This window comes from Rhinoraja longicauda, chromosome 32 (assembly GCF_053455715.1).
Source record: "Rhinoraja longicauda isolate Sanriku21f chromosome 32, sRhiLon1.1, whole genome shotgun sequence".
NCBI classification, from domain to species: Eukaryota; Metazoa; Chordata; class Chondrichthyes; order Rajiformes; family Arhynchobatidae; genus Rhinoraja; species Rhinoraja longicauda.
In genome coordinates this window covers 26946176-26970153 of record NC_135984.1, presented here as the reverse complement: position 1 = coordinate 26970153, position 23978 = coordinate 26946176, and the positions used below count along the sequence as shown (strand labels likewise).

The window sequence follows — 23978 nt, the reverse complement described above, 5'->3', positions numbered from 1 at the left end:
TAAAACAAACTTCTCAACTTCCTTAACGGTTTCATGTTAGAAAACCAGGGCAGAAAGTGGAGCCGAGTTGTCTTTGCTTCTAAGTTATATCAATATATACTTCGTGTTGTGAAGTCGGGTAAATCACATTGTACAGAAAATTGGAGAGACAGCATTTCATATTTCGCGTGGGCGGCTTACACCAAGTGGTGTGAATATTGTTTGATCTCACTTCAAGTAACCCCGGCATCCCCTCTCACCCCATCCCCTCTCACCCCATCCCCTCTCACCCCATCCCCTCTCACCCCATCCCCTCTCACCCCATCCCCTCTCACCCCATCCCCTCTCCCACCCACCAGCTTCTCGTTCTCACCCAGCACACAGATAACAGTGGCCCGGTTCCTTTATCATCGTTACTTTTTTGCATATATTTTATTCGTTTGTTCTACACCCCTCTACATCCCCTTCTATTTCTCTCGTTTCCCTTATCCCTAACCAGTCTGAAGAAGCGTCACCCATTCCTTGTCCTCATAGATGCCGCCTGTCCCGCTGAGTTACTCCAGCACTTTGTGTCTTATCTTTGGTGATCCGTACAGGACACTGCGGGTTTTGGACTGTCACAGCAGACCCAGCGTTTGATATCTCTCTGCTTTACTCCCCGCCTCTTTGCTGGGACTGTGACACCTGCCACTAGTTGCTTAACAGTTAAAGTATGATCACACCTGTCTGTCTGTACTCGCTTAATCGCTACTGAAGGAAATAAAAATTGTCAACGTTTCATTTGCGAGGAAGAACTTGATTGTCCATTAATACCACGACGTCGTTTTGAAGTATAGAGCAACGGACTAATCGCAGAGAGAGAGAGAAACGAAATGAAGGCACGGGTCATTTAAGATCGGATCACCCTGAGTGAGTGTGGTCACACGCCCAGAAAGTCGGTAAGTTGAACAGAAAAATACAGAGAGAAAAAGTGCTGGAGGAACTCAGCGGGTCAGGCAGCATCTGTGGAGAGGGACGGGCAGACAAGCGTTTGGGGTCGGGACCGTTCGTTCTTCCATTTCCCTCTACAGATGCTGTCCGACCCTTTGAGTTCCCCCAGCACTCTGTTTTATGCTCTCGATTCTAGCACCTGTCGTCTCTTTGAATATTCAAGTCGGGTCGTTGCATCGTTTGTGTTTATTAAAGCCAAGAAAAAAAAAGTATAAAGTTGGACACAAAAAGCTGGAGTAACTTCGCGGGACAGGCAGCATCTCTGGAGAGAAGGCATGGGTGACGTTTCGGATTGAGACCCTTCTTCAGTCTGGTCTCCACTCGAAACGTCACCTATTCCTTTACTCCAGAGATGCTGTCTGTCCCGCTGAGTTACTCCAGCACTATTTTCGGTTTAAACCAACATCTGCAGTTCCTTCCTGCACAAAGTTTAAACTAGATTGGCAGGGGGATGGTGTAAGAAAATAACTGCAGATGCTGGTACAAATCGAAGGTATTTACTCACAAAATTCTGGAGTAACTCAGCAGGTCAGGGGGGGGGGGGGAGAGGAGGGGGGAGGGGGGAGAGGGGGGAGGGGGGAGAGGGGGGGGGGATCTTGCACAGGACAGAGGCAAGTGAGAGGCTAGGAGTTGGTATGGAGGGTGGTGTGGGAAAGCTTAGTGGACAGAGTAGGCAGGTGAAAGGCGGAGAGCGAGGAAGGAGGGGTGGTTTAACTGCAGGCATTTTAATGCAAGGGGCCTGACGGGTGAGGCAGATGAGCTGAGGGCATGGATAGATACGAGCGACTGGGACGTTGTATCCATGACTGAATCCTGGTTAAGGGAGGGGCAGGGCTGGCAGCTGAATGTTCCGGGGGACAGGAACATCAGGAGAGACGGGGGTGAGGGAAAAAGAGGGGGGGGGGGGGGGGTGGGTTAAGGAGGATGTCACAGCCGTGGTCAGAGGTGGCATTACGGACGGTTCGTCTAGTGAGGCTATATGGGTGGAGCTGAGGAACAAGAAAGGGATGGTCACCTTGTTGGGGATGTACTACAGACCCACGAATAGTCAACGGGAATTAGAAGAATAAATGTGCCGGGTGATTGCAGACAGCTGCAGGTCAAATCAGATTGTTGTAGGAGGGGATTTCAACTTTCCCAATATTGACTGGGAAAATCATAGTGTGAAGGGTCTAGATGGGTGCAATTCCTCAACAGTGTTCAGGAGAGTTTTCTCAAGCAGTATGTGGAGGCTCCCACACATGAGAGGGCAACACTGGATCTAGTATTGGGAAATTGGGAAGGGCAAGTTAATGACGTGTGTGTGTGGAGGAGCCCTTTGGGACCAGGGACCACAGTTCGATTAGGTTTAAGATAGTTATGGATAAGGACGAAGAGGGTCCACGTGTTAAAATGCTCAACTGGGGTAAGGCAAAGTTTAAGGGTACGAGAGAAAGTCTCGCTCAAGTTGACTGGAGCAGGTTATTTGAGGGGAAAGGAACATCGGCCAAGTGGGATGTTTTTAAAAGTGTCCTAACAAAAGCTCAGGATATGTACGTACCCGTTAGAGTGAAGGGTAAAGCAGGCAAATGTAAGGAAGCTTGGCTGACGAGGGAAATTGAGGCATTGGTCAAAAACAAGAAGGATGCATGGGACAGGTATAGACAGCTGGGATCAAGTGCATCCCTGGAGGAGTTTTGGGAACTAAGGAGTAAACTAAAAAAGGAGATCAGAAGGGCAAAAAGGGGCCTGGAGATAGCTCTGGCGGGTAGCATTAAGGACAATCCCAAAAGATTTTATAAATACAAAAGGGGGAAAAGAGTAACTAGAGAGAGTGGGACCTCTCAGGAATCAAAGCGGTCACCTCTGTGTGGAGCCACAGGAGATGGGCAAGGCCCTCAATGAGTATTTCTCCTCTATATTTACCAAGGAGAAGGACAGTCGGACGGAGGAACTTGGGGCAGTCACTGGAAGTGTCTTGAGAGCAGTCAGTGATACCATCAAAGAAAGTACTGTCATGTTTGAAGGTAGACAAATCTCCAGGGCCTGATCAGATATATCCGAGGACATGGTGGGAAACTAGAGAGGAAATTGCGGGAGCTCTGGTTGATATTTACAAGTCGTCCTTAAATACAGGAAGGTGCCGGAAGACTGGAGGGTGGCAAATGTTGTGCCTCTTTTCAAGAAGGGCTGCAGGGAAAATGTTGGGAACTATAGGCCGGTGAGCTGAACATCTGTAGTTGGTAAGTTACTGGAGAGTATTCTGAGGGATAGGATGTACAGGCATTTGGATGGGCAAGGGCTAATTAGGGACAGTCAGCATGGTTTTGTACATGGGAAGTCGTGTCTCACAAATCTGATTGATTTTTTTGAAGACGGGACAAAAAAGGTTGATGAGGGCAGAGCTGTAGATGTTGTGTACATGGACTTCAGTAAAGCGTTCGCCAAGGTTCTGCATGGTAGGCTGCTCTGGAAGGTTAGATCGCATGGGATCCAAGGAGAGATAGCTGAATGGATAGCAAACTGGCTCCATGGATGGAAGCAGAGGGTGATGATGGAAGGTTGCTTCTCGGACTGGAGGCCTGTGACTAGTGGCGTGCCTCAGGGTTCAGTGCTGGGCCCGTTACTGTTTGTCATCTACATCAATGATTTGGATGAGAACGTACAGGGCAAGATTAGCAAGTTTGCTGATGATACAAAAGTGAGTGGTTTTGCAGATAGTGAAGATGGTTGTGAACGATTGCAGCAGGATCTGGATCGATTGGCCAGGTGGGCGGAGGAATGGTTGATGGAGTTTAATACAGAGAAGTGTGAGGTGTTGCATTTTGGGACGTCGGACAAGGGCAGGACCTACACAGTAAATGGTAGGCCTCTGGGTAGTGTTGTAGAGCAGAGAGATCTAGGAGTACAGGTGCAAGGTTCCTTGAAGGTCGAGTCGCAGGTAGATAAGGTGGTCAAAAAGGCTATTGGAACTTTGGCTTTCATCAGTCAGAGTATTGAGTACAGACGTTGGGAGGACATGTTGCAGTTGTATAAGACGTTGGTGAGACCGCATTTAGAATATTGTGTTCAGTTCTGGGCACCATGTTATAGGAAAGATATTGTCAAGGTTGAAAGATTTCAGAAAATATTTATAAAGATGTTGCCAGGACTAGAGGGTGTGAGCTATAGGGAGAGGTTGAGTAGGCTGGGTCTCTATTCCATGGAGCGCAGGAGGATGAAGGGTGATCTTATAGAAATATACAAAATCATGAGAGGAATAGATCGGGTTGATGGTCTTTTGCCCAGAGTAGGGGAATCGAGGACCAGAGGACAAGGTGAAGGGGAAAAGATTGAATAGGAATCCGAGGGGTAGCCTTTTCACACAAAGGGTGGTGGGTGTATGGAACAAGCTGCCAGAGGAGGTAGAGCAAACAGTTAGACAGGTACATGGATAGGGCAGGTTTGGAGGGATATGGACCAAGCGCAGGCAAGTGGGACTAGTGTAGCTGGGACATTGTTGGCCGGTGTGGGCAAGTTGGGCCAAAGGCCCTGTTTCCACACTGTATCACTCTATGACTATGTATAAAGTTGGATTTTTTTTTCACTGTTACAAACGGATAAGTTGTCAATTCCTGTGATTCTATGCATCGTTTCTTGCGGGGGGGGGGGGGGGGGGGGATGGGGGGGGGGTGAGCATGTGCGTGTCTGTCTTTGCGCTAGGACAGTGCATGGCCCCGCAGTCCGTACCTGTTCCACCGGCTGCTAAGTTATACCCATCACACCTAACGTGCCCTTCGCAAAGTGCAGGAATGCAGATGGTGGCTTGCACAAAAGGGCACAAATTGCCGGAGGATTGTATTTGAAAAATCTTTCTCGACTTCGTAGATCCTCACTTGCCATAGGGGTCCTCGCCTTTACTTTCACTGGCGGGTTGGTTTGCAGCTGTGGCCATGACCATGGGGAACCTGTTTGGTGAGATACCCCACCCAGCAGTCTGCTGCACGCAATAAAGAACTGCAGGTGCTGGTTTATACACAACTGGACACAAAGTGCTGGAGTACCTCAGCAGGTCAGGCAACATCTCTGGAAAACATGGATAGGTGAAGTTTGAAGACCCCCAAAGAAGGGCCCCAACCCAAAAGTCACCTATCCATGTTCTCCAGAGATGTGTAGGAAAGAACTGCAGATGCTGGTTTATACTGAAAATAGCCAAAAAATGCTGGAGTAACTCAACGGAACAGGCAGCATCTCTGCAGAGAAGGATTAGGTGTCATTCCGGGTCGAGACACTTCTTCAGACTGAATGACCTGCTCTGAAGAAGGGTCTCGAACTGAAATCTCACCCATCCATGCTCTCCATAGATGCCGCCTGACCTGCTGAGTTACTCCAGCACTTTATGTCCTTTTGTGAGATAAAGGTTGTCCTATCCCAGGAGCAACTGGGCAGTCGACTCTCCCCACAAACTGCAGGCCAGTGACACGCATTGTGGTCTTGCTGAGATGTTAGGCTCGTTCCTGGTGGGGTTCACTCAGGTATTGTCAGTGGGATCACCCCTGTGGCCTGAGGGTGACTGGAGTAGTGAAGGGTTATCATAGTAGTGCCGCTCATCTTGTAGTCAACAAGTCACCCTTCCCCCCCTCCCGAATGTTCATTAGATGTAGGTGCAGTTTTAGGCCATTCGGCCCATCAAGTCTACTCCCCGTTGAATGGCTGATCTATCTTTTGCAATGAACCCCATTCTCCTGCCTCCTCCCCATAACCCTTGACACCATTACTCATCAGGAAACTATCACTCTCCACCTTAAAACTATCCATTGACTGGGTCTCGACAGCCGTCTGTGCAATGAGTTAGACAGATTCACCACCCTTTGACTAGATAAATTCCTCCCCATCTCCTTTCTAAAGGTACGTCCTTTTATTCTGATTAAATTTGTTTTTTTTAAATCATCAATACCCCATGATAATAAAGCAAAAACAGGTGTTTGGAAATTTTTGCAAAGTAATAAAAAATAAATAACTGAAATATCACATTTACATAAGTATTCAGACCCTTTACTCAGTACTTTGTTGAGGCACCTTTGGCAGCGATTACAGCCTCAAGTCTTCTTGGGTATGAAGCTACCAGCTTGGCACACCTGTATTTGGGTAATTTATCCCATTCTTCTCTGCAGATCCTCTCAAGCTCTGTCAGGTTGGATGGGGAGCATCGATGCACAGCTATTTTCAGGTCCCTCCAGAGATGTTCGATCGGGTTCAACTCCGGGCTCTGGCTGGGCCACTCAAGGACATTCACAGACTATTCACAAAGCCACCCCTGCGTGGTCTTGGCTGTGTGCTTAGGGTCGTTGTCCTGTTGGAAGGTGAACCTCCGCCCCAGTCTGAGGTCCAGAACGCTCTGGAGCAGGTTTTCATCAAGGATCTCTCTGTACTTTGCTCTGTTCATCTTTCCCTCGATCCTGACTAGTCTCCCAGTTCCTGCTGCTGAAAAACATCCCCACAGCATGATGCTGCCACCACCACTGTGCTTCACCGTAGGCATGGTATTGGCCAGGTGATGAGCGGTGCCGCTTGGCATTCAGGCCAAAGAGTTCAATTTTGGTTTCATCAGACCAGAGAATCTTGTTTCTCATGGACTGAGAGTCCTTTAGGTGCCTTTGGGCAAACTCCAAGCGGGCTGTCATGTGCCTTTTACTGAGGAGTGGCTTCTGTCTGGCCACTCTACCATAAAGGCCTGATTGGTGGAGTGCTGCAGATATAGTTGTCCTTCTGGAAGGTTCTCCCATCTTCACAGAGGAACTCTGGAGCTCTGTCAGAGTGACCATTGGGTTCTTGGTCACCTCCCTGACCAAGACCCGTCTCCCCGATTGCTGTTTGTCCGGGCAGCCAGTTCTATGAAGAGTCCTGGTGGTTCCAAAGTTTTTCCATTTAAGAATGACGGAGGCCACTGTGCTCTTCGGGACCTGCAATGCTGCAGAAATTGTTTTATACCCTTCCCCAGATCTGTGTCTCGACACAATCCTGTCTCGGAGGTCTACGGACAATTCCTTCCTCTTCCTGGCTTGGTGTTTGCTCTGACATGCACTGTCAACTGTGGGACCTTATATAGACAGGTGTGTGCCTTTCCAAATCATGTCCAATCAATTGAATTTACCACTTGTGGACTCCAATCAAGTTGTAGAAACATCTCAAGGATAATCGATGGAAACAGGATGAACCGAAGCTCAATTTTGTGTGTCATAGCAAAGGGTCTGAATACTTGTGTAAATGTGATATTTCAGTTATTTCTTTTTAATTATTTTGCAAAAATTTCTAAACACCTGTTTTCTCTTCTTCATTCTGGGGTATTGTGTGTAGATTGATGATTAAAAAAATGAATTTAATCCATTTAAAAATAAGGCTGTTACGTAACAAAATGTGGAAAAAGTGAAGGGGTCTGAATACTTTCTGAATGCACTGTATCCACATTTGTACATGGCTTCAGGTATATGGAGCCTTTTACCTGAAGTCAATGTCGTGACTGTTATGACTCATCAAAAAGCACCAAGAGTGGGGGAATTACATACGCATTACTGCCCTCTCTCCCTTCCCTTTCCCCCTCCCACCTTCCCCCTCTCACTCTCTCCCTGCTTTTCTCTCTCTCTCTCTCTCTCTCTCTCTCTCTCTCTCTCTCTCTCTCTCTCTCTCTCTCTCTCTCTCTCTCTCTCTCTCTCTCTCTCTCTCTCTCTCTCTCTCTCTCTCTCTCTCTCTCTCTCTCTCTCTCTCTCTCTCTCTCTCTCTCTCTCTCTCTCTCTCTCTCTCTCTCTCTCTCCTCTCTCTCTCCTCTCTCTCTCTCTCTCTCTGTATCGCTTTACATAATGCATGGGCAGGTGATTTCGCTGCAGCTGCTGGGTGCCGTTTTATGGTGTAAGTGATATTGGCTGGTGTTCGTAGTGTTGTATGACCTTTGAAGTGCTGAATGGTGTTAGTAATGTTACGAAGTGTTAGTAGTGTTGGGCGGTTTTAGTACTGTAGGGTGGTATTAATTTTTCAGCACATCAGGTTTACTCTGCCATTCAATCATGGCTGATCCATCTTCCCCTCTCAACCCCATCCTCCTGCCTCTCCCCATATTCCCTGACACCCATACCAATCAAAAATCTCTCTATCTCTGCCTTAAAAAATATCTATTGATGGCTTCCACACCCTTCTGTGGCTATTAACTCTACAAATGAGTAACAGTACTGTGGTGTGATGTTTGTTGTGTTGAATGGTCTTAGTGTTTGGAGCTTGAAGGTTTGGATAACATTGGAAGATATCAGGAGTGTTGGATAATGCTTGTGGTTTAGAATAGTGTTGGGGGCTGCTGGGTGGACCAGTGGAGTTGGTGTTGGCTGATGTGATCGGCAGCTCTGACAGATATTGGATTGCACTGGTAATCCTGGATAATGTTGGGAAGTCTTGCGGTCTTTCAGTTGAGTTTAGTTTATTGTCACGTGTACCGAGGTACAGTGAAAAGCTTTAGTTGCGTGCTAACCCGTCAGCAGAAAGACAATACATGATTACAATCGATCCATTTACAGTGAGGAATGGAGATTTAAGATCGTGGAGCGATTGTAATATGTTTGTAGATCTGCTTCTGTGGCTAGCACACAAATAGTCTGCTGGGTTGGGCACCATCTTGGAAGCATCTTTGCATGTATTTCTACATTGTAGTGAATGTTGGGTATGGAGTGCTGATGGAGATGTTAGGTGCTGTTGAGGGTGTCGGATAGTTTTGGATAATATTCGAGTGTTGGTTAATGTTGAACTGGAGGTTTTGGAAGAAGAGTTTGGTTCGTGTTGAGGTGCAGATTCTTTCTCTTACTGCTACTTTATTTCTGCATTTGTCTTAGATTTAGTTTTGGAGATACAGCATGGAAACAGGCCCTTCGGCCCACTGGGTCCACGGCAACTAATAATCACCCGTTCACACTAATTACCCTACTGCACACGAGGGGCAATTTGGAGGCCAATTAACCTGCAAACCCCCGCATTTTAGGGATGTGGAAGGAAACCGGAGCACCCGGAGAAAACCCACTTGGTCACAGGGAGAACGTGCAAACTCCACACAGACAGCACCCGAGGTCAGTATTGAACCCGGGTCTCTAGCGCTGTGAGGCTGCAGCTCTACAAGCCTGGCCAAACCAAAATCAGAGAAGGCTCAGAACAGAACTCAACTCAGAACATATATAAACAGTTTATTAATAATTCCTAGCAGTTACATGGAGTCAGACAGTGATACAATGAGGAAACAGGCCCTTCAGCCCTACTTGCCCACACCGGCCAACAGTGTCCCAGCTACACCAGTCCCACTTGCCCACGTTTGGTCCATATCCCTCCAAACCTGTCCTATCCATGTACCTGTCTAACTGTTTCTTAAACGATGGATAGTCCCAGCCTCAACTACCTTCTCTGGCAGCTTGTTCCATACACCCACTACCCTTTGTGTGAAAAAGTTACCCCTCAGATTCCTATTCATTTTTTCCCCCTTCACCTTAAACCTATGTCCTCTGGTCTTTGATTCACCTACTCTGGGCTGTGCATCTACCCGATCTGTTCCTCTCATGATTTTGTACCCAGAGATGGTGTAAACTGGAGCAAAATACTGAGTTCTGGGGAACTCAGCGGGTCAGGCAGCATTTCTGGAGGGAAAGGGGTTGTCGATGTTTCGGGTTGAGACCATTCACCTGAACTAATGAGAGCTGGTAGTCATTAGTTGATGGTTGAACACAGCTGAGGTGCAGAGGCACAGAGCAAAGTAATTGGTCGGAAAAGTTCCCCGTCAAATATGGAGAAGAGGAATGTTTACTTAAGTATTTTAGTTTAGTTTGGTTTAGAGATACAGCATGGAAACAGCCCACCCACCGTCCATGCCGACCAGCGATCACTGCACATTAACACCATCCTACACACACTAGGGACAATGTTACATTTATACCAAGCCGATGAACCTACAAACCTGTACATCTTTGGAGTGTGGGAGGAAACCGAAGATCTTGGAGAAAACACACGCAGGTCACGGGGAGAACGTACAAACTCCGTACAGACGGCACCCGTGGTCAGGATCAAACCCTGGTCTCTGGCGCTGTGAGGCAGCAACTCTACCGCTGCGCCACCGTGCCACCCCGATGGAGACCAAGAGATACTGATGAGTCAAGTCAAGAGTGTTTTATTGTCATATGTCCCAAAACAGAACAATGACATTCTTGAGACATGAAAGCGATGTTGGTGTTGGCCGAGTTAGGCTTGTCAATCCCTGTTGGTAGATCTGGTGGGCAATGGGAAAAGGTAATGGCGAGAGAAAAGATGATGGAATCCTCATCCTATGTCAAAGGGCCTGTATCTGTGCTATACGGCACTATAACCCCATCAAGCTACCGTGTGGATGAGACCTTCATCCCACCTCTTTGTGGAGTGTGTTCTCCTGGTAGTTCCAGGCAGTCTTTGTCAAGGCTCATCGAAAACAGCTACGCAACAGAGTGTTGAATCTTCAATGGGATATTCACAGGGATACATAACATTAGAAGGTCAATAACATGGTGAGAGATCCAGCCACAAGAAACTGCAGATGAGGAAGTGCAGATGCCGGTTTACACCGAAGACAGACACAAACACCTGTAGTATCTCAGCGGGTCAGGCAGCATCTCTGGAGAAAAGGAATAGGTGGTGTTTCGGGTCGAGAGCCTTCTTCAGACTGAGAGTCAAGGGAGAGGGAAACTGGAGATATGAAAAGGTAGAAATCAGAGCTGGAACTGATGAAAGGTGGCGCAGGAAAGGTGGAGCCCACAATGGTGGATTGTTGGCTATGGAGGAGGTGGTAACAAAGGGATGCGAACGGTGGAACTAGCAGGACAACGAGGGAGGGGAATGGAGAGAGAGGGAATGCAAGGCTTAGCAAGTGCAGGTTTATAAAAAAACACAATGTGCTGGAGTAACTCAGCCAGCATCTCTAGAGAACATGGAGAGCCAACGTGTAGGAAGGAACTGCAGGTGCTGGTTTAAACCAAAGACAGACACAAAATGCTAGAGTGTTTGTGGCTCCAGCAGGACAGGCAGCATCCCTGGAGAGAAGGAATGGGTAATGTTTCAGGACGGGACCCTTCGTCAGACTGATTATAGTAGTTAACAATCAATCTGAAGAAGGGTACCAACTCGAAACATTGCTGATCCATGATCTCCAGAGATGCTGCTTGACCCGTTGAGATACTCCAGCACTTTGTCTTGTATTGGTGAAGGGTACACTTAGGTGTGCTGGAATCCTGATGGGTCGGCCTATGTACCGCTGAATGGTGCTGTCTGGCACATAATGTTTGGGACACAGCAATATCATGTAAATGAAAGTAGTCATGTTTAGTATTTTGTTGCATATCCTTTGCATGCAATGACTGCTTGACGTCTGCGATTCATGGACATCACCAGTTGCTGGGTGTCTTCTCTGGTGATGCTCTGCCAGGCCTGTACTGCAGCCATCTTTAGCTTATGCTTGTTTTGGGGGCTAGTCCCCTTCATTTTCTCTTCAGCATATAAAGGCATGCTCAATTGGGTTCAGATTGGGTGATTGACTTGGCCACTCAAGAATTGACCATTTTTTAGCTTTGAAAAACTCCTTTGTTGCTTCAGCAGTATGTTTGGGATCATTGTCTTGTTGTAGAATGATCCGCCGGCCTATGAGTTTTGAGGCATTTGAACTTGAGCAGATCGGATGTATCTATACACCAGAATTCATTCTGTTATTACCATCAGCAGTTGTATCATCAATGAAGATAAGTGAGCCAGTACCTTCAGCAGCCATACATGCCCAGGCCATAACACCCCCACCACCGTGTTTCACAGATGAGGTGGTATGCTTTGGATCTTGGGCAGTTCCTTCTCTCCTCCATACTTTGCTCTTGTCATCACTCTGATATAAGTTAATCTTCGTCCCATCTGTCCACAAGACCTTTTTCCAGAACTGTGGTTGCTCTTTTGAACTCTTCTTGGCAAACTGTAACCTGGCCATCCTATTTTTGCGGCTAACCAGTGGTTTGCATCTTGCAGTGTAACCTCTGTATTTCGGTTCATGAAGTCTTCTGCGGACAGTGTTCATTGACAAATCCACACCTGACTCCTGAAGAGTGTTTCTGATATGTTGGACAGGTGTTTGGGGATTTTTCTTTATTATAGAGAGAATTCTTCTGTCATCAGCTGTGGAGGTCTTCCTTGGCCTGCCAGTCCCTTTGCGATTTATAAGCTCACCAGTTCTCTCTTTCTTCTTAATGATGTTCCAAACAGTTGATTTTGGTAAGCCTAAGCTTTGGCTGATGTCTCTAACAGTTTTATTCTTGTTTCTCAGTCTCATAATGGCTTCTTTGTCTTTCATTGGCACAACTTTGGTCCTCATGTTGATAAACAGCAATAAAAGTTTCCCAAGGTGATGGAAAGACTGGAGGAAAGATTAGGTGCTGAGAGCTCTCTTATACCTGCATTAAGGAGGCAATTAAACACACCTGAGCAATAACAAACACCTGTGAAGCCATGTGTCCCAAACATTATGGTGCCCTGAAATGGGGGGAATTATGTATAAACACAGCTGTAATGTCTACATGGTGAAACCAAAATGTATAAAAATACCCTTGAATAAAATCTGACAATGTGCACTTTAACCACATGTGATGTTTTCTATTACAAATCTCAAATTGTGGAGTACAGAGGCAAATAAATAAATGATGGGTCTTTGTCCCCAACATTATGGAGGACACTGTCAGCGTTTATCAGATGTGATGACATGAGCAATATTTTCATTTGTTGGTCATGCTCCTTGCATTAACATGAGAGGAATCCAGCCATGCACCCTCCCCATCTGACTTTATGATAAGAATCTGCAAACTGGTTGAGTTGAGCATCAAAAGCGTTTATTTTGCCACACCCATTGGATGTCAACCAGAAACACACATGACATGCTAAACAGCTGCCACTAATGTGTACATCACATTAGACCCAACAACAACCAGAGCACCACTTTCACACAGTAGAGGGACATGTGTCGTCCAAAGAGCCTGTTCCCACGCTATGAGACTCTCTGTGACACGAAACGCAGAAAGTGTAACAGAAATTCGGAGTTTCAGACTCGGAATAACAAAGGTATTTTGAACCACAGCATTTTCAAAACTAAAGGTCTTTTCAGGGCACGGTTCAATTACCAGTTGGAATTTACCGATACCCGAATAAAATGCAAAATGTGGGAGTGACTCAGGGGGTCAGGCAGTCCACCAGAAGTTCACCAGAAGCGACTCAGCGGGTCAGGCAGTCCACCAGAAGTTCACCAGAAGCGACTCAGCGGGTCAGGCAGTCCACCAGAAGTTCACCAGAAGCGACTCAGCGGGTCAGGCAGTCCACCAGAAGTTCTAACCACAGAAGTAGATGAGGTTAGTTTTGTGTTGAGTTCAAGGGTCTGATGGTTTAGTTTAGTTTATTTGGAGATACAGAATGGAAACAAACCCTTCGGCCCACTGAGTCCGCACCGACCAGCCATTCCCGTACACACCACACAATTATACCCTGTCTTTACCAAAGTCAAATTAACCTACAAACCAGTACGTCTTTGGAGTTTGGGAGGAAACCAGAGCACCCGGGAAAAAATCCACGCCGTCATGGGGAGAATGTACAAACTCCATACAGACAGCACCCGTAGTCAGGATCCAACCTGGGTCTCTGGCGCTAGAAGGCAACAACTCTACCGCTGCGCCACCGTGCCGCCCCAAATTCTTCCCTGTTGTTGGGAAGCCTTTTATTCTGGATCAGGGTGGCACTGTCTCTGGGTGAAAAAGTTTTTCCTCATCTCTGTCATAAATGGCCTACCCCTTATTCTTAAACTGTGGCCCCTGGTTCAGGACTCCCCCAACATCGTGAACATGTTTCCTGCATTAGCGTATCAAAGCCAATCTTATTCATTAGTTATATCAATATATATATATTTATTAGCAGTTGAAACTTTAAGTTTTAATTTGATTTATGGTTCACATAGTTGAATGGCATCTGGAAAATATATATATTTTTCTGTTAAAGGATAAGTCTACTGGAGGCAATACCTACGAATTCTAACCATGTTTGGCTGGCCAGCAAAGTTGATGTTCAGAGCAGGTAGGTATATTTTTCTGGTTGTGATCTGCAAACGTATATTGCTGTTTTACATGTAAATAACCTAAAACGCAGGGGGAATAATCTATCAGTATAGATTATGGAGTCATTCGTGAATTTGTATGTTGGGTAGGTTTTAGGTGAAAAATGAGATGAAGCAAAGGACAAATTTACATTCAATGTCCTTGATGACCTTGACAATAAATGAAGAATTTCATTGCTACGCAGTCAAAATTATGTTGCAGCTCATATTCTGCAATTAAGTTGTACAAAGCAAATCTTTAGATCGGAATAATGCCCGAGCCTCCTGTCAAAACACAAAATACACAAAAGGACAAGTTACATTTGAATTAAAGGACGTTCCTTCAGTTTAGTTTATTTTAGAGATACAGCGCGGAAACAGGCCCTTCAGCCCACCGGGTCCATGCCGACCAGCGATCCCCGCACATTAACACTATCCTATACCCACCAGGGACAATTTTAACATTTACCGAGCCAATTAACCTACAAACCTGTCCGTCTTTGGAGTGTGGGAGGAAACCGAAGATCTTGGAGAAAACCCACGCAGGTCACGGGGAGAACGTACAAACTCCGTACAGACGGCACCCGTAGTCGGGATCGAACCCAGGTCTCCGGCGCTGCATTCGCTGTAAGGCAGCAACTCTACCGCTGGGCCAGGAGATGGGGAGCAATTTCTTGAATCAGAGGGTGGTGAATCTGTGGAACTCATTGCCACAGAAGGCCGTGGAGGCCAAGTCAGTGGGTATTTTTAAGGCAGAGATAGACAGATTCTTGATTTGTACGGGTGTCAGGGGTTATGGGGAGAAGGCAGGAGAATGGGGTTAGGTGGGAGAGATAGATCAGCCGTAATTGAATGAAGGGCCGAATGGCCTAATTCTGCTTCTATCACTAATTAACATGAATTTATGAAAGTGCTCGAGTAACTCAGCAGGTCAAACAGCTTATTTGGAGAACATGTGTAGGTGACGTTTTGTGTCGAGAAGGGTCTTGTCCCCAAATGTCCCCAATCAAAGTTCTCCAGAGATGCTGCCTAATCTTTAGTTTAATTTAGTTAAGAGATCCTGTGTGGAAACCAGCCCTTCGGCCCACCAAGTCCACGCCGACCAGCAGACACCCATACACTAGTTCTATCCTACACACTGGGGACAATTTACAGAAAACCAATCAACCTACAAACCTGAACGTCTTTGCAATGTGAAAGGAAGCTGAAGCACCTACGCGGTTAAAGGGAGAACGTACAAACTCCGTACAGACAGGACTCTAATCAAGATTGAACCCGGGTCTCTGGCACTGTGAGGCGGCAACTCTACTGCCGCGCCACTATGCCACACCTGCTGAGTTACTCCAGCACTTGGAGTCCTTTCGTGTGATGACAAGCTGACTAGTTTACCTATTCTGATGGAGCCACAGCTATTGATCAGAGATTGATATCTCATGTGTTGCCCTTTACAACCAAGGTGGGGCCTTGACTTAATATTCTATGGGTTTCACAGAAAGAAGAAAGGACATCACAGTGGCGCAGCGGTAGAGTTGCTGCCTTTCAGCACCAGAGACCCAGGTTTGATCCTGACTGCGGGTGCTGTCTGTATGGAGTTTGCATGTACTCCCTGTGGCCATGTGCGTTTTTGCCGGGTGCTCCGGTTTCCTCCCACACTCCAAAAACGTGAAAATGTGTAGGTTAATTGGCCTCTATAAATTTGACCTTATGTGTAGGATAGAACTAGTGTTTGGGGATCACTGGTTGGCACTGTATCTCTAAACTAAACTAAACTAAACTAAACTAAACTAAACTAAACTAAACTAAACTAAACTAAACTAAACAGGAAAGGGTCCTGAGCTGAAACATCACATGTCCATGTTCCCCAGAGAGATTGCCTGATCCGCTGAGTTACTCCAGCACTTTCTGTCCTTTTATCTCATCTGCAAGGTTGTTCCTCGGTCAATCCCACACCTCTTCAGTATGACAGACCCAACATGCTGGAGTTACTCAGCGGGACAGGCAGCATCTCTGGAGAGAAGGAATGAGTGAGGTTTTCGGTCTCGACCCTTCTTCAGACCTGGTCTCAAGAAGGGTCTCAACACGAAACATCACCCATTACTTCTCTCAAGAGATGCTGCCTGTTCTGCTGAGTTACTCCAGCCTGTTGGGTCTAGGTTTGGTGTAAACCCACTGTTAGAAAATTCTCAGATCGGATTGCTCAGTGAACGTGCTGCAGCGGTAGAGTTGCTGCCTTACAGTGTTTGCAGCGCCAGAGACCCGGGTTCCATCTCGACTATGGGCGCTGTCTGGACGGAGTTTGTACCTTCTCCCCGTGACCGCATGGGTTTTCTCCGAGATCTCACACTCCTAAGACGTAAAATTGTCCTCGATGTGTGTAGGATAGTGCTAATGCGCGGGGATCGCTGGTCGGTGCAGACTCGGTGGGTCAAAGGGCTTGTTTCCGCGGTGTATCTCTAAACTAAACTTAACAAAACAAGTTAGAAACCTTAAAAATGCAGAGTGCATACTGACAATAGCTGGAACATATTTTTTTAAACTATTAACTTTGGAATTTAAGAGTAACACATTTTTCTAATCAGTCTCTTCTGTCATTTTTGATTTGGTGGGGGCATAATTATCCATTGCATGTTCTTCCTCCCTTAAGTCACCCTCACCTACATTCCTGCTGTCCGTCCAGCCTCAAGCACACCTGTCCCTTCACACCAGTACACCCACACACCTGTTGCATCACACCTGCATAGCTATCCCATCACACCTGCATAGCTATCCCATCACACCTGCATAGCTATCCCATCACACCTGCATAGTTGTCTAAATAGAAAGGAATTACACATGTTCTTACCAAATAGGATTACCTTCACAAACGGACACAAAGTGCTGGAGTAACTCAGCAAGCCAGGCAGCATCCCTGGAGAACCTGTTTAGTGTGGCTTAGAGATACAGCGTGGAAGTAGGCAGTTTGGCCCACCGAGTCCACGCTGACCACCGATCTCCGTACACTAGTTCTATTCCTTTGCACGAGGGACAATTCACAGATGCCAATTGTAGATTAGTGTAATGGTGTCACTCATGTTATGTGTCATGCATTTGTAGTTACGCTCCTTTAGCTTTTGAGTGACTGCTGCTTGCGAGATTGGGGTTGGTGTAAGTGGAACGTGCAGGCGTGAGGTGGTGCTTGCTATGCAGTTAATAAAGTCTTTGGATCATTATCCAGGTGTAAGGCTTCTGTTATTATACGGTCAGCACAACTTGTTGTCAGAAGTGGGATACGAACCCACGCAAACCTGCAGGTCTTTGGCATGTGGGAGGAAACGAGAGCACCCGGAGAAAACCCATGTGGTCCCAGAGAGAAAATACAAACTCTGCACAGTCAGCCCCCATGGTCAGGATCGAACCTGGATACCTGGCGCTGTAAGGCAGCAACTCTAGCAGTGTGCCACCATGCCGCCTCATGGATGGGTAACGTTTCAGGTCGGGATCCATCACCCACCAGTGTAGACCAGGGCTGTCTTAACGCATGGGCCTGATGGGCACTTGCCCGGGGGCCCACGAGCATAGGGGCCCCATGCTGATCTGTGTATGTTAAGTGACTTGCAATAAATAAATACTACTTTAAAAATGTAGGTTCAATAAGTGCTTTTTTCACAACATTTTCAGTCGCTAAGTGCTTCTCACAGCGATCTGTAAGTGCTTTTCGCAACAATGTAGCACCCTAAGTCCATCGCTAAGTGCTTTTCGGTAAGTGCTTTTCGCCGGCACGATAGGGGGGGGCTGGTAGGGAAAGGGGGGTGGGGGAGAGTAACGGTAGGGGCCCCATTACACTGCTTTGCCCGGGGGCCCATAATGCTGTAAAAACGGCCCTGGTGTAGACCCAGGTTTTTCCTGCCTCCACGTATTTCCACGGCCTTCCTCTGATGCTGGTTGACCCGCTGAGTTCTTCCAGCACTTTATGCTTTGTCTGATATGGTCTTAATGAACGAATGAATGCATTCAAGGAAAACAAAAACATGGTTTAGTTTAACGCCTCTATGGCAGCCGTGACCTGGAGATAATCCTGGATGTCTGGATGATCGGGAACAATCCGTCAAACTGACAACCTTACTTAGCTGTGTCAACAAGAGTCGAATGAGTGACTATCATTAAACAATGAGCTCACTGAATGATCTGGAAACCTATCTTGCATTATGATCAGAGATCCAACAGAGCCAATAGAGGACAGTGTGGTATTTATGAAGGATAAATGAGAAAAAACACAAAATGAATGCGAATAAAGGTGCAGATTCACTAGAGACAAAATCACAAAGAATTTCCCAGTGAACACCCATTTATTTATCTTCATTTGCATGTGAAGTGATGAAATTAACTTATGGAGTCAACTTCACCTTTTCAGGTCACTTATCTCTGAAGATTCTACTTACTCTCTCAGCGAATTATGTAAAACCCTTCAAAGTGATTCACCAAAGGGCGATTGCAAAACATTCACGCAAAGAGCGATTGCAAAAGTTCCGCTTGAAAAATTAATATCAAGTCGACGCTATGAGCCTTCAGACGATCTTGGTCGATATTAAGAGGCTGAATGTGGTGTACGAAAGGGGACAGAAAAGTCAAGCTAAAGTAGAGTTGAAACGGAATCAGATATTCCAGAAATGGCCTCCATTTTAGTTTACAGCAGAAACTTAGATTCATGGACTTGAGCATATGACCATATTTGCAAAAAAAAAAACGAACTGGAATGGGCGCAGAAAATGCACTGGACTGTCTGAATCAGTAGGAAAAAAACTGCAGATGCTGGTTAAAATCGAAGGTAGACACAAAATGCTGGAGTAACTCAGCAGGTCAGGCAGTACCTCGGGAGAGAAGGAACGGGTGAAATTTCGGGTCGAGACCCTTCTTCAGACTGTCAGGTGAGGGGGCGGGACTACTGAGCAGAGGTGAAGAAAGTGGGCCAACATGGAACTGGTGTGAACAGGTCAGCGTGGGCTTAGTTTAGTTTAGTTCAAAGATACAGTATGGAAACAGGCTTTTCGGCCTACCGAGCCCGCGTCGACCAGAGATCCCCACACACTAGCACTATCCTACACACATGGGACAATGTGCCATTTTTAACGAAGTCAATTAGCCTACACAGATGCGCGTCAAGGAATCCGTTCCCAATCCTGGCGCTGGATAGACTGAGTCCGGAAAAAGACACAAAGTGTTGGAGTAACTCAATAGGTCAGGTCGCAAATCTGGAGGACATACATAGATGACGTTTTGGGTGGAGATCATTCTTCAGAATGATTGTAGTGGGGTGGGGGCAGAAGAAAGCTGAAAGAAGAGCTGGAAGTCTGGCAAGTGATAGGTGGACACAGATGGAGGGGTGGGGGGGTTGGTTGGTTGATGGTTGTACAAAGGCCACTGATGAAAAGTAAAAAAGTCAGAGATATGGTCTTGATGGAAGAGGTATGAAATGTGAAGCCAGAGGAAGGAATATGTTTTCCATTTACATTTGTGAGATGCAAATGTGAGTGCTCACAATCACGATGCTCGAGACAATCTAGAGAAACAAGTATAGTTTATTTGCAAGTCTGCAGAGTTGGGTGTCTCCCCTGTCGAGACACACCGAGGTCGGGAAAATCCCTTCTTTTTATTCACTTCATTTTACAATTGTTACACCTTTAATTCCTTCCCTTCGGGCTCCTTCCAATCGGAGCACTGAGGTGCACAATCTCCCGTCACCGCCCCTGTTGCCTTCCACATCATACAGTAATATTCATTTATTTCATTAGGCAAGCACAGTACAGAATAGTTCATGCCCTCCCTCTCCCCTAGTTCTCTGATTATTTTGGACTTCCTCCTAGTTCTCTGATTATCTTCTAACACTTGTCCTTGGTCTGTCACTATTTGTTCTTGCGGGTTTTTTTCTCTAGCCGAGCACGGTCTGGTCAGCTATTTCTCAGGATCCCTTTTTTTTAGTCGAGCATGGTCGGGTCAGCTATTTCTCAGGATCCCTTTTTTTAGTCGAGCATGGTCGGGTCAGCTATTTCTCAGGATCCTTAGTCTAAATCAATTATCCCTTTTTACCCCTCTCTCACAATCCACCCTTTTTCTTATGCCACGCTACTTTGATTTATACTATTTCCTCCTTTTCTAGTGCTAGCAGCAGAGTCTTTGCCTCTCTATATTCCTTCTGCTGGTCATGCTGTGCTCTAAAGGCCATCATGGCGATGTCGTTCTTTGTCAGAGCTGCCTCTATCAATCGCTGAGACAACCCCCGTATGCAGGGAATGATGCAACATCCGAATAGACACAGCAACCCCATCATAACTATCACTGATGTTAGGGCTGATGTAAAGATGTGCTTCCATTTCCCAAACCAGGAGTCTAGAAACTTGGTCCAGGAGGTGTCTACTCCTGAGTTCTCGGCCAATTCGATAGACAGGGAGGTGAGACTCGCTAAGGCCCTTGACACGGACCCATCAGGAGCAGTGTTGTTGGAGATGAAGGTGCAACATTGTTCCCCAAACATTACGCACACCCCCCCTTTTTCAGCCAGCAGCATGTCTAAGGCCATGCGATTTTGCCAGGCCATTAGGCTGGTAGCTGTCAGTTGTTCCGCTAATCCTTCAACCGCATCTCGTGTGTAATTTATAAAGCGTTGTTGATTGTAGTATAGGTAGTTGATCCAGTCCACATTTTTATTAATTGTGGACCACCAGAAGAGTATGGACTCAAAGCCAGCAGCTATCTGGTTTCTGGCTTTGAATTCATCGGGTACCCCTCTTGGCACCCCTATTGCATCTATATAGATGTGTGTGTCGAATGATCCTCTCACCTCTCTCCTTTGTCGTCGGCCTCCTTCATTGATTTTGACCGCATGCTCTACTGCTATGGTGAAGGGCATCATTAGTTGTGTAAGGGTACAGGTTCCCGTCCATGACCCTGGTAGCCGGGGCCACAGAGTATCCTCTCCGCACCACCACCAGACATCGGCTCTACTGACTATCTGCTTTCTCAGCCAGGAGCTACTGAACAGTGACCCCTGTTCCTCAGCTGTTATGTTATACATCTGATTGCAGTTTAGCACCTCCCCCATATCCTGTCCATCTGGGTTATATCTTGTATAGCACTCAAATCCCTCCTCCCCGAGGGGAATGGTGAATGGGGGAGGTCGAGGGTCTTTCCTTTGGCCCTTCGTGTTGTTGTTGCTAGCCGGGAATAGGTAATGGTAGCTCAGGCAGGTCTCATTCTTTGGTAGTATGGGATTCGTGAATAGTTGTAGTATACATGACATAGCCCCAGGTGTCCTATTCCAATTCAGGGGAAATGGTACTGGGACCAGCTGAGGCTTAGCTCCGGCGCAGGCATAGCAATTGGTTTGTTGCATACTTCTGGCCGTGTACATCATCCAGGTAAGCCAGGTGTTGGTTCCCTTTTCCCCTGTTGGTATTCCCTCCCCATACAATTGCATTAATTCTATCTCTCCTGTTACTATCATTATCTTCAAATCCTTAGGCTCATATTCCGTGGTGACATTGCTGACTACCGGTGGTGCTGGGGTTGCCCAGGGATCCCTACTCTGACTGTCATCTATCTGGAACATTTCCCCCTTATAGACAATAGACAATAGGTGCAGGAGTAGGCCATTCAGCCCTTCGAGCCAGCACCGCCATTCAATGCGATCATGGCTGATCACTCTCAATCAGTACCCCGTTCCTGCCTTCTCCCCATTCCCCCTCACTCCGCTATCTTTAAGAGCTCTATCCAGCTCTCTCTTGAAAGCATCCAACGAACTGGCCTCCACTGCCTTCTGAGGCAGAGAATTCCACACCTTCACCACTCTCTGACTGAAAAAGTTCTTCCACATCTCCGTTCTAAATGGCCTACCCCTTATTCTTAAACTGTGGCCCCTTGTTCTGGACTCCCCCAACATTGGGAACATGTTTCCTGCCTCTAATGTGTCCAATCCCCTAATTATCTTATATGTTTCAATAAGATCCCCCCTCATCCTTCTAAATTCCAGTGTATACAAGCCCAATCGCTCCAGCCTTTCAACATACGACAGTCCCGCCATTCCGGGAATTAACCTAGTGAACCTACGCTGCATGCCCTCCATAGCAAGAATATCCTTCCTCAAATTTGGAGACCAAAACTGCACACAGTACTCCAGGTGCGGTCTCACCAGGGCCCGGTACAACTGTAGAAGGACCTCTTTGCTCCTATACTCAACTCCTCTTGTTACGAAGGCCAACATTCCATTGGCTTTCTTCACTGCCTGCTGTACCTGCATGCTTCCTTTCATTGACTGATGCACTAGGACACCCAGATCTCGTAGAACTCCCCCTCCTCCTAACTTGACACCATTCAGATAATAATCTGCCTTTCTATTCTTCCAAAGTGAATAACCTCACACTTATCTACATTAAACTGCATCTGCCATGTATCCGCCCACTCACACAACCTGTCCAAGTCACCCTGCAGCCTTATTGCATCTTCCTCACAATTCACACTACCCCCCAGCTTAGTATCATCTGCAAATTTGCTAATGGTACTTTTAATCCCTTCGTCTAAGTCATTAATGTATATCGTAAATAGCTGGGGTCCCAGCACCGAACCTTGCGGTACCCCACTGGTCACTGCCTCCCATTCCGAAAGGGACCCATTTATCCCCACTCTTTGCTTTCTGTCTGTCAACCAATTTTCTATCCATGTCAGTACCCTACCCCCAATACTATGTGCCCTAATTTTGCCCACTAATCTCCTATGTGGGACCTTGTCGAAGGCTTTCTGAAAGTCGAGGTACACCACTGACTCTCCCCTGTCAATTTTCCTAGTTACATCCTCAAAAAATTCCAGTAGATTTGTCAAGCATGATTTCCCCTTCGTAAATCCATGCTGACTCGGAATGATCCTGTTACTGCTATCCAAATGCTCAGCAATTTCGTCTTTTATAATTGACTCCAGCATCTTCCCCACCACTGATGTCAGACTAACTGGTCTATAATTACCCGTTTTATCTCTCCCTCCTTTCTTAAAAAGCGGGATAACATTTGCTATCCTCCAATCCACAGGAACTGATCCTGAATCTATAGAACTAGGTTCTCCGGCCCCTAGAACATTTGGGAGATTGTGTGTATCTTCCTCAGTGAAGACAGATCCAAAGTAACGGTTTAACTCGTCTGCTATTTCTTTGTTCCCCATAATAAATTCCCCTGTTTCTTTCTTCAAGGGACCCACATTTGCCTTGACTATTTTTTTTCTCTTCACGTACCTAAAAAAACTTTTGCTATCCTCCTTTATATTATTGGCTAGTTTACCCTCGTACCTCATCTTTTATCCTCATATTTTACTATATATCCGTCCCGTTCTACCTCTATTTGAAACCTCAGGCATGCGTCCTTCCCTGTTCTATCTGCACATATCCAATACCTACCACTTTCCTTTATTTGAACCCTCTGTATACTTACATATACACGTCCTGGCAATCCCTCGTTTGGGTTTTGATATACTCTCCACCTATCAGTTTGATAGGTGGGCTTATGCCACCCTTCTCTGGATGAAGTGAATACCTCGCGCCAATTTTTACAGGGATGGGTGCATACATACATTCTATAACCACACCACGATTTTCCTTTACATACATCAAATGGGATGGTGGTGGCCCTTCTATTCTGTGGTATAGTGATTTTTATACATGCTACATTACTCACAAGCTGGGTAACCACCCAGCACCCGATCCACCAGCACGAAGTCTTCATTTTCCGTGCGGGGTTTTGGTGGATACCAAAGTCAATGGCTCCTTTCCTCCACGTACCGTCCATGGGCTGATATTGTCTGGTGGGGCCTCCACGTGACCCTTAAATCGACTTGCGTGTGTCCACCCTTTTTCTTTTGTTCGTACTGCTGTCTCGGT

General features: G+C 46.5%; 1 protein-coding gene across 1 annotated transcript in view; it reads left to right on the top strand.

Moving 5' to 3' along the window:
* The first annotated feature begins 717 nt into the window (after positions 1–717).
* The window catches only part of LOC144608649 (CMP-N-acetylneuraminate-beta-galactosamide-alpha-2,3-sialyltransferase 4-like), a 124000-nt gene continuing 100739 nt past the window's right edge, over positions 718–23978 (top strand). The window contains exons 1-2 of the mRNA XM_078426627.1: positions 718–917; positions 13993–14067. Of these exons, the coding sequence (XP_078282753.1) occupies positions 14031–14067 (37 nt within the window). The 5' untranslated portion in view covers positions 718–917; positions 13993–14030. The remainder of the gene's footprint in view (positions 918–13992; positions 14068–23978) is intronic.